Below are 11,007 nucleotides of genomic sequence, written 5' to 3'. Positions count from 1 at the left end.
CGCCCATGTTCGATGGCAAAGTCCCGCACTGGTACCACTTCTCCTGCTTCTGGAAGACCGGCCACTCCATCTGGCAGCCTGATGTCGAGGTGGATGGCTTCTCGGAGCTCCGGTGGGACGACCAGCAGAAAGTGAAGAAGACGGCAGAGGCCGGAGGAGTGGCAGGTCGGCACACACGGGGAGGCCGCGCCTGTGACTCCCAACCCAGAGCTTCCGGGGACCTTTCCCAGAAGCTCCGCCCTCCTTCCTCACATGTGTCCGCAGAGAACTGAGTGGCCTGCTGCTCAGCTGCACCTCAGTGACCGGCTGTGTCCTGCTGCAGGGCATTTTCTTCTTCCCGATGCTTGAACTGTGGTCTTTAAGTGGTTGTTTTAATAGACTTTTTAGAGCAGTTTTAGGTTCATAGCAAAATGAAACAAAATGTAGAGAGTCCCCGTATTCCTCCTGACCCACAGAAGCCTGGCCTCCCCATCGTCAGCGCCCTCCACTGAGGAGTCCTTTAGTTCCGACCGATGAACCGGCGTTGGTGCGGTGTTGGAGCCCAAGTCCATAGTTACGGTCGCATTCACTCATGGTGTACAGTCTGTAGACAGTGTACAATGGCATGTATTTATCCTTATAACAGAATACAGTGGGGCCTTGACTTATAAGTTTAATTCGTTCAGAGACCGAGCTCGTTAAGGAGCTCGTTAACTCAAATTACTCTGTCAACTCAATGCAAAAAATCAGCTGAGAGACCGCTGGTAATCTCAAAAAACTCTTTAGTCGGGACACTCGTAAATCAAGGCCCCACTGTATTTCTCACTGCCCTAAAGTCCTCTGCGCTTCCTCTGTTCATCTTTCCTCCCCCCTATCCTCTGGCCAACACTGATCTTCATACTGTCTCCATGGTTCGCTTTGTTCAGGATGTTCTACAGTTGGAATTTCACAGGAAGCCTTCCCAGATTGGCTTACTTCACATCAGTGTGCATTTAAGGTTCCTGCCTGCCTTTTCCGGGTGGTTGTTGTTAATCCTCACCCGAGTACGTGCTTAGAGAGAGGGAGAGAGAGACATCAGTGTGAGAGAGAAACAGGCAGGTTGCCTTCCGTATGCTCCTCAACTGGGGCCACAACCCAGGGATGTGCCCCAACTCGGAACCAAACCGACAACCTTTCAGTGCACAGGACAACACTCAACCAGCTGAGCCACTCTGGCCGGTCTCTTCATGGTTTGATAACTCATTTTTCTTTTTTTTAGCTCATTTCTTTTTATTATTTTTTTTAATTAAATCTTTATTGTTCAGATTATTACATTGGTTCCTCTTTTTTCCCCCCATAACTCCCCTCCACCCAGTTCCCACCCCACCCTCCGCCCTCACTCCCCACCCACTGTCCTCGTCCATAGGTGCACGATTATTGTCCAATCTCTTCCCGCATCCCCCACACCCCTTTCCCCCCCAAGAATAGTCCATTCCCTTTCTATGTCCCTGATTCTATTATAATCACCAGTTCATACTATTCATCAGATTATTTATTCACTTGATTTTTAGATTCACTTGTTGATAGATGTGTATTTGTTGTTCATAATTTGTATCTTTACCTTTTTCTTCTTCTTCCTCTTCTTAAAGGATACCTTTCAGCATTTCATATAATACTGGTATGGTGGTGATGAACTCCTTTAGCTTTTTCTTATCTGTGAAGCTCTTTATCTGACCTTCACTTCTGAATGATAGCTTTGCTGGATAAAGTAATCTTGGTTGTAGGTTCTTGGTATTCATCACTTTGAATATTTCTTGCCACTCCCTTCTGGCTTGCAAAGTTTCTGTTGAGAAATCAGCTGCCAGTCGTATGGGTACTCCCTTGTAGGTAACTGACTTTCTTTCTCTTGCTGTTTTTAGGATTCTCTCTTTGTCTTTTGCTCTTGGCATTTTAATTATGATGTGCCTTGGTGTGGTCCTCTTTGGATTCCTTTTGTTTGGGGTTCTCTGCACTTCCTGGACTTGGAAGTCTATTTCTTTCACCAGGTAGGGGCCTATTTCTTTGTCTCGGCATTTTTTATGCTTCACTGTGTCGATAGAGTGGCTTTCTGTGCTAAGTGTCCCTATTACCTGAGGTAGACACTCTTGGTGCACCCCCTTGTGGGCTTTGTGCACAGTCTTGTTGTAGTTAACACTTGGAGGATTTGACCTCCAGGCCAATTGGCTGTGAGAATCAGCTGTGTCTACGGTGGGAGAACTTCTGTGCTGAAGACACCCTTATGGGGCAAGACTTGCTTCAGTGGGGCTTTGTTGCTCACTGAGTCTGCCCCCTGAGTGTGTCCCTTATGGATCTGAGGAGTTGTAATTGAATGGTCCCACTCTGACCACTGGGTACACTGGCTCTTGGATCTAAGAGGTGCTAATCTAGCCTCTGCCTGAGGCTACCCAGCAGAAGCCAGCTGTAAAGCAATGCAAGTTGCCCTGGGGCCTTGGGGCAGCTGCAGTTTGTTAAGTTATTTTCAGATTACAAAGGGTGGGGCCTTTCATATGCAAAAGCCTCCGTGCATGGCTTGGGCGGGGTCCCAGGGGATCAACAGGGCAGGCGGAGCGAGCAGTTATGGCTGCACTCAGTCCTGCCTTCAGAGGTCCTGGCAATCGCTGTGATTGCCTCTGAGAGAAAGCTGCCCGCCCTCGAGTTCCGACCGATGCCAGACAGTCCCGTTTCTCCCATATGAGTCTGGGTCCCTAGAGACTCGCCCGGAACTGGAGCTCAGAGCCTGAGACTCCCTTCCGATTGAAAAAGACAATCGTGTCCTCAGCCGCCAGCCCTCTCTGCATGCACCTCCGCACCTTAGTATTTTACTTCCGCACCGCACCTCCTCTGAGTCTCAGTATGCTTTTCTCTTTCCTTCTAGTTGTAGAAATTCCACTCAGCCAGCCTTCCTGTGGTTCTGGATGATGTCCGTTATGTCTTTTAGTTGTATTTTTGAAGTGGTTGTGTGAGGCAGCAATCTGATGTTTACCTATGCCGCCATCTTGGTTTCTCCCCAGCTCATTTCTTTTTAATGCTGAATAATATTCTATTGTCTAGATGTAATAATTTATCCATACTGGTAACTAGTTTATTTATACTGAAGGACATCTTGGTTGCTTCCAAGTTTGGGCAGTTATTAATAAGTATAAACATGTAGGGTTTTTGAATTTTTATGAGTTTCTTTGCACCCTCATATGAAGGTTTTATGTGGACCTAAGTTTTTCAACTCGTTTGGGTAAATATCAAGGAACATGATTGCTAGGTTGTGTGTTTAGTTTGTGAGAAGCTGCCAATCTCTCAGATGGCCGTAGCATTTTTAGAATTTCCATCAGCAACGAGTGACAATTTCTGTGGCTCCACATCTCCGCCAGCGTTTGGTGTTGTCGGTGTTTTGTATTTTGACCTTTCTAATAGGTGTGTAGTGGTGTCTTGTTTTAATTTGTAGTAAGAAGGCTGTTCAGATATTTTCCCCATTTTTTGTTTGAGTTTTAAGAGCTCTTTGTATATTTTAAATAACTGTGCTTGAAAATACATTTTTCCCGGTCTGTAGCTTGTCTTTCTCATTCTCTTGACAATGTCTTTCATGGATCGTGTCTGTTACTGTATCTAAAAGTCATCATCTTACCCAAGCTCAGCTAGAGTTTCTCCTCTGTTGTCATGAGTTTTATGGTTTTGTGTTACACATGACATTGAAGTCTGTGGTCCATTTTGAGTTAATTTCTGCAGTGGGTATGAAGTCTGTCTTACTCAGTGTTTTGCACGTGGTCCCCAGTCACCACCTTATCAAGGTGGAAAAGTGTGCCGAGCCAGCTCAGCCAAGGGTTCCGCAAGCCTGACGAGAGGTGCGGGTGAAGGATGAAGAAATGACAGACAGAGAATAAGCTGGGTCTAGGTGGATCTCCTGTGCCTGGCTGAGGCCACAGAGAGAGACCCAGGCTCAAGCGGAAGCCTTTATTTTATAGCCAGAGGTAAACAAGGTAGTGGTCACCATAGTTACAGTGTTCTTGTGAGTTTCACTTGTTTTGGCAGCACTTGCTGCACCTCCCACAGTGAGGGAGGGGTGCCAGAGGAAGTGGAGAGAGGTGGCAGGTGAGAGCCACCAGCTAACATAGAACTGTTCCCAAGAGCCTGTCTGAGAAAGATTTGATTTTATTGCCAGAAAAGCTGTGTTCACCAGCCACAGTGGTTAGAAATGGCGTAGAGGAAACGGGCCGGCTGCAATCACCCAGACCGTCACGTGTCCTCGTGGAAGAGCCCCAGGGGTGTGGCGGGGAGGCCGGGACGCGGCGGTGAGTTGAGCGTTGCTGTGTTTGATTCTTCAGGCAAAGGCCACGGCGGAGCAGGCGGTAAGCCGGAGAAGACGCTGGGCGACTTTGCGGCAGAGTACGCCAAGTCCAACAGGAGCACCTGCAAGGGCTGTCTGGAGAGGATAGACAAGGTGAGGATGAGGCTCCAGTCCTGGCTCGGGGTCCCTTCCACTGGGTGTCACTGAATCTCAAAGGAAAAGAAAAATACAGGCTGTGAGTGCTCGCCCAACGCTCCTGCCTAAAAATAAAGGGAAGATCTTAACAGACGGGGGGTTACACTGACTCTTCTTCCAGTCCGGCCCGGCCCTAATTACTCCGGGTCCAGCCCCATGTCTGTAACTTCATCTACTTTTAGAAGACCAGATTTTGGGGGGAGGGGGAGTTAAAGGACTTACATGGGGGGGGGGGTCTCTTCTGAGCTTGGCAGTGGCCGAGAGAAGGCTGTGGGTCTGTGTTTTATGGTAGCATTAAGTTTAAGGAGTGAGTTTGTTCCCTGGTGCAAACCTCCAGGTTTCTTCGTCTTCATCAGAGGAACTTCATTAACCGCCCTTTCCTACCAGTTGTCCCTGAAGAAAGACAGCCGACTGGGAACGCCACCTGGACGATTCCATTTGATTAGTTTACGGTTTTTGCTCCTTGGAGTACTGTGCCAGACATTTGGAGGTGGGCAGTGGGACTTAGGAAGGAAAATCATGACATTATTAAAAGATCTCCAGCTACCTTCAGTCACTACAAATTTGAGGCAAAAGTTTAGGTTCTGAGGGGAATGTCAGAAGTTGTGTTTGATGCTTGGCCTGAAATGGAGTTCTGTGAAGTGTCAGCACCCCTCAGCTGTGTTGCCCGGGTCTGGGGCTCACGGTCATGGAACTCTCCTAGGAGTGTCAGGCCTGAAATTGTGAAGCTGGGCAGGATGGAAGGACTAGGTCAACAGAAGAAAGGGGATGGGGGGTGGGGGGGCGGGGGCAGGAATCCCCTGCTGGGACTGGAGACCTGCCTCAGACTCTTGGGCCTGGAGTGTAGCGTCCGGGTGCAGGTGGAGTCCTCGGCGCTGCCCCAGTCTACGGTACAGGAATCTCCAGTTTGGGGTGCGGTGACGAAGGAGACTTCATTCCGTGCAGACAGTCTCAGTGGTGGTGCTAGAGCACAGCTGTGACACCCAGGAGAAATGCAGTCCCCTCTTCGGGGGTCTCCTAGCCAGAGGGGAGCTGGCTTATGTGGGCAGAAATCCCCGCCCCTGGTCCCAGATGGTTCCTAGTTGTTCCATCCTCATGCAAATGAGGACTCCAGATTCTCTGATTGCTCCAGAGGCACTGTCCTGATTGGTCAAAATAGAGCCACTCTGATTGGCCAGAGCTATGCAGCTCTGGGTGGGGAAGGCCTCAGTCCTGTTGGTTGAAATAAGATTCCAGGAACTCCTTTATCAGGGCTGACTCGGGTCGTGGAAACACGGTGCAGGCCTCTCCCTGAAGGGCAGTTGGCGTGAGAGGCCCTTCTGTAGAAAGCGCTGCTGGGCTCTGTTTTGCTCTGTTTAATTTGAGCCTAGTTACCACCAGGGGCCCTTCTTAGTAGCTGTCTTTCTCAGGGTTCACAGTTACCCCGTCCTTGACTTGCCCAGGCAGAGAGATAACTAGTTGAAGTTGAGTCCGTTTAAAATGGGGGTGCAGGGGCTTGAGGGTAACACAATCACTGGTGGTATGACAGTGCCAGAACCCCAGCAGCCCGCACGTGGCCCTGAGGCGGCCTGAGGCCCTCGCTGGCTGGAGCAGGGGCTGGCTTGGTCGCCCGGTCCTGTGTCCCCCATCCTTCCTTGTCTCAGTCCCACATGTGGTTTCTCCTGTAGGGCCAGGTGCGCCTGTCCAAGAAGATGCTGGACCCGGAGAAGCCCCAGCTGGGCATGATTGACCGCTGGTACCACCCAGAGTGCTTTGTTGAGCACAGGGAGGAGCTGGGCTTCCGGCCCGAATACAGTGCGAGCCTGCTCAAGGGCTTCAGCCAGCTGGCTCCCGAGGATAAGGAAGCCCTGGAGAAGCAGCTCCCGGGAGTCAAGAGCGAAGTGTGGGTGGAGGGCCAAGGGGAGGAGGGGGTGGGGGGTTCAATGAGGGGCTTGGTGGAGGCCCAGAGATCCCACAGATGCCATACCAGTCCTGTGTGTCCCCTGGCTAACCTTGAGAAAGCCCGGATGCTGACTGAGGGGTGGCGGCGGCTCAGCGCTGCCTCTTCCCCGGCTGTGGTAGTGGAGGGCAGCAGGAAGGGCCGTAGGGTGCTCTTGGTGTCTGATCTGTGGCCCCTGCGTGACCCAGTTTCCTGTCCCCGTGGCCTCCTGTGGACATGTTCCTTTGTGTCTGGGTGTCTCTGAGAAATGGTGCTGGGAGGATCGTCACAGGTTTTTAATGAGTTGGGTGGGGAGCAGTTCCCTGGTTTAAGGTTTGGAATGGCATGGGTGTCATATGGTGCTAACATTAGGATGGGCAGACCTACCAGTGACTCTGTACTGGGTTGCCCTGAGGCTCTGGAGCAACCCCGAGATCGCTCCTTGGCAACCGAGTATGTTCTGAAGGGGATGAAGTCCATGCAAACACTCCCTGAGAGGCGGCAAGCTGGGCCTGCAGAGAAGAGTTGAGATAACAAGATACGTCATTGGATGTCTGCGTTTTCGTGGCTCTGGTTCTCTTATATTCTGCGTCTCTTTCAGAAAGAGGAAAGGTGACGAGGTTGATGGGCTAGACCAAGTGCCCAAGAAGAAACCTAAGAAAGAGAAAGACAAGCTTGAAAAGGCTCTCAAGGTGAGTTCTGAGCTGTGTCCTTGGCCATTCTGCCCAGTTCTTCCCTCGCTCTGGGAAGAAAGCTCAAGGCGGTGTGTGTGTGTCCCCCTTACCCGGACCTTTAGGAATTCCCAAGTGATAGGTGCTGTTAAAGGGCCTGGCTTCCCCCCGCCCCCCGGTGGCTTCCTTCCTTCCTCCCAAGGGAACAGTTCCTGTTTGAGGAGAACTCCCCTTGGGCTCCAGGTGCCAGACCAGCACCCAGGCTCATGCAGGAGCTGAGTCAGGCCCCAGGCACCAGCCTCACTGAGCTGGTAGAGTCCTGCTTCAGCCACACGGTACATCAAATGAAGCTATTGTTTAAAAGAAAAAGGAAGAGAAGTCAACATAGTGGAAAGAGGGCTACCCGTTGAATCAGTAGTCATTGACCAGAGATTCATCACTGTTGGTTACACATGCATTGAAGCAAAGTACAGATTATTAATCAGAAAATGCCAGCTATTTGGGGATCTAGGGGAGAACACACAGTCTCTCTCAGGAACTTGGTTTCCATGAGGCATCTGCTTGGCTCTCTTACATAAGCATTCAGTTTTTTCCAGTGGTGTGAGAATTAGAAGCAATTTCTCATCTTGTTCCAGTTGTTTGACCAGAAGGACAATGTGGTGTGGTTGCCCTTCGTAAAAAGCGTTTGCTGTGGTCCACAGCCGGCTGCAGTAGAGGGCGGTGCTGTTCGCACTGAGGAAATAGGTGGTTGGACACCCCCTCCCCCATGCACTCTCAGATTGGGGAGAGCAGCCACGCCCACCTCCCTGGCGCCGGATGTCGGGCTGACAACCCTGGGAGCTTCCAGGCTCCTTCCTGAGTCTCCGGGCGTTGGTTTCTGAGTGGCCGATTCCAGGGACCCAGGTTCCCGGACAGCAGCCCTCCCCTCGTCCCTCCGTGGTCTCCCCACCTCCCTGGTGGTGTTGAGAGGCTGTGCTCTGGGCTTACCTTGGTGTCCACAGGAGGGACTGGGCGCACACTTCCCTGTTGCTGAGACTGACATTGGGGTGCAGCTCAGTTAGGATGTGGTTGGAGACGAGCAAGGCCAATGGGGTCTCCCCTGGAGGTGGGTTTCTCTCTCTGAAGAGCTGGTCTCTCAGCGGCTGGGTCTTGTCCACAGGCCCAGAACGACCTGATCTGGAACACCAAGGATGAGCTCAAGAAGGCGTGCTCGACCAACGACCTGAAAGAGCTGCTCATCTTCAACAAGCAGCAAGTGCCCTCCGGGGAGTCGGCGGTGAGCTGCCCCTGTGTTACGTGAGCCGTGGGAGGCGGCCAGGCCGCCGTGGAGTGACTGTCCTCTCGGACGGTGGGAGGCCCTCGGTTGAACACCTGCCGGTATTAATTGGGGGAGTGACAGTCCATAGTTGTGTTGCATGGTCATCATCATCATCATCATCATCGGGGTCACCATTTCCCAGGGGCAGGAAGGGGCGGGCTCTCCCAGGCCCTTCCAGGCGTCTTCCCCAAGGCAGCCCTTGGTTTAGGATTTTGGTGAGGACTGACATGGGCCTCTGTTTGCCTTGTATATTCACGCCACACTGGCCTGAGGAGCTCTCTGCTGCCTTCTGCCCGAACTGCCCGGGCTGTGAGGCCTGTGGAGGGAGCAGGACCACCTCGTGAGACCAGCCTCCCCAGCAGGCCTGCCCTGCCGTCTCTGGGGAGAGGGTGGCACTGTTCTGTGCAGAAGCAGTGGGTGCTCTGGCTCTCCCTTTACCTCTAAATCCCCGAGGGCAGTGGGAACTGCAGGAACATGCGTGGACTTAAAAGTACAAAAATCTAAGCTCCACCTGTCAACCAGCCGGCCAGCGGGTGGGCAGTTCGCGAGCCGGGGGGCCAGCCCTCTTCTGTGTTGGTGAGAGCAGTTTGTGCAGATTCTTCATCCCACGTGGCTAACGTCACTCTGTAGCCCCTCCTTCGTCTCTGACACGCGTCTCCACTGGCAGATCCTGGACCGCGTGGCTGACGGCATTGTGTTCGGTGCCCTCCTGCCCTGCGAGGAGTGCTCGGGCCAGCTGGTCTTCAAGAGTGACGCCTACTACTGCACGGGGGACATCACTGCCTGGACCAAGTGTATGGTCAGGACCCAGACGCCCAGCCGGAAGGAGTGGGTGACTCCAAAGGTAAGTGGGGGATCCTGGGGTCTGTCGCCAGAAAAACATGGTCCCCTTACTCCAAGCTGCCACGCCGGCAGGGCAGCATTCTTACAGCTGATCCATCCTCATAGTTAGAATATAAAATTCTATTATTGGCTCCATAGTTTAAAAACTTCACAAATGTAGAACCACAGCACTTTGTGCTGGAGTGCAGGTTTGTCCAATCGGAGTAAAGTCCTCCTGCTGGCAAAGACTGTGATCATTTCTGTTCCTGCTCAGCAAGTGCTTACCGGTGCCAGGCACTGTTCTAAGCTCAGGGGACAGATGGTGAGTAAGTGGATCATTCCTGCCTCTGTTAGGAGAGTTTTTCTTAAGAATATTTATTTACTCTTATGCTGAAGGGAGAACTGGTCCCAGGGTTCAATTATCTTCTATTTTGACCTCTTATAATGGAACTACATGTTGAATTCTCAGGTGCGAAATCTCAATTGGGAACCTCATTTGGAATTGTGGGCGGGGTGGGGGTGTTGACAGTGTCTTTGGGGGCTTGGCTGCTGGAAGGGCTCCACCTGTGTCCTCAAACTCCGCTTGAGCTGGACCCAGCTGCCTGGGGCAGAGGTGGGACCGCCACTAACTAGGATTTGGGGTTTGATCATCCAGTTGTCTCTCCCTGTGCGTACTTCCGGGGGGCGAGCATTGGAATGGCGCTCTGTAGGAAGCACTTGGTCGTTGGGACTTAAGTGCCCCATTGGCACTGCTAACCCAGCCCTCCTGCCCGGCTCATTCGTTTCCTGCCTCCTCTGCCCATTGCCATAATTTACTCCCTCTCAGTCCTTTCTCTGTACGTTTTCTGGAGTGATCACTCAGCAAATTTGGCCTTGTTGCTTCCCACGCCCTTAATATCTTATAGTGATTCCTCAGTTCCTATAGAAATACTAGTATTTTCAGTTGTTCTGATGTGCAGGTGTAATAGGCCCTTTTATGTTATTTGTATTCCTTCTATCTTTAAGAAAATAATAAAGTAAATAATGTGAACTATTTTGTGCTTTATGTATCAACCAGAGGCCTTGGTGCATGGATTTGTGCACTTTGAAAGTAAATTAATTAGAAGGTGGCCAGCGGGGCGGGTGTGGGCGAGACTGGCCAGACACACCCTGGAGCCGACCTCCTGTGGTCCCTCCCTGGCCAGCTTGTAGGGCATCTGTAGAGTGTGTGTGTGTGTGTGGGGGGGGGGGGGGGGGTTCCCTTGGACTGGCCTGTGGGGATAAGCCGAAAACGGCAGTCTGAGGGGCCCCAGAGTGCGAGAGGGCACTCTGCAAAGTTGCTGTGGCTCAGCAGCTCCTGCATTGAGCATCTGCCCCCCGCTGGGCATTTCCCCTCCAAGCTACCGGTTGGACGGTTGCTTAAATTTCCCCGCAAAAATATACATTTGAAAATTTACTTTTTTCCCCAAGCTAAGTTTTTTTGTTTTTTTTGAGAAAAGAGAAGGGAAGAAGGGAAAAATCCATCAATTTTCTCCTACTTAATGCCCCGACTGGGAAACAAGCCCCCAACCTTTTAAAGGAATGGAAAAGACTCCCTCCAAGGCCCCCAGGCAGGACTAGCATCTACCTTTTTTTTTAAAGAAGGTTTTTTAAAAGGTATCTGCCGCCCCGGGCAATGTGGGTCAAATGGGTTAGGAACACCCCTGTGTACACAAAAAACTCTCTTTTTTTTTAACTTTTCCCCAAACAAGGAGGAAAATTACCCCCCGGGGTCCCCGCAAACCCCAAAAAATCAGGCGGGGGCCCTTTTTTTTTTAAAAAATTATTT

General features: G+C 51.4%; 1 protein-coding gene across 1 annotated transcript in view; it reads left to right on the top strand.

Annotated features, from left to right (window-relative positions):
• The window catches only part of PARP1 (poly(ADP-ribose) polymerase 1), a gene marked incomplete at its 3' end in the record, with an annotated part of 31,459 nt that continues 20,452 nt past the window's right edge, over window positions 1-11,007 (top strand). The window contains exons 1-6 of the mRNA XM_023748070.1: window positions 1-165; window positions 4,314-4,429; window positions 6,139-6,353; window positions 6,991-7,081; window positions 8,220-8,336; window positions 9,046-9,222. Of these exons, the coding sequence (XP_023603838.1) occupies window positions 6-165; window positions 4,314-4,429; window positions 6,139-6,353; window positions 6,991-7,081; window positions 8,220-8,336; window positions 9,046-9,222 (876 nt within the window). The remainder of the gene's footprint in view (window positions 166-4,313; window positions 4,430-6,138; window positions 6,354-6,990; window positions 7,082-8,219; window positions 8,337-9,045; window positions 9,223-11,007) is intronic.

The sequence above is a fragment of the Myotis lucifugus genome, unplaced genomic scaffold (genome assembly GCF_000147115.1).
Source record: "Myotis lucifugus unplaced genomic scaffold, Myoluc2.0 scaffold_1115, whole genome shotgun sequence".
NCBI classification, from domain to species: Eukaryota; Metazoa; Chordata; class Mammalia; order Chiroptera; family Vespertilionidae; genus Myotis; species Myotis lucifugus.
The sequence above is the reverse complement of the archived record's forward strand: the minus strand, read 5'-3'. Positions and strand labels throughout refer to the sequence as shown.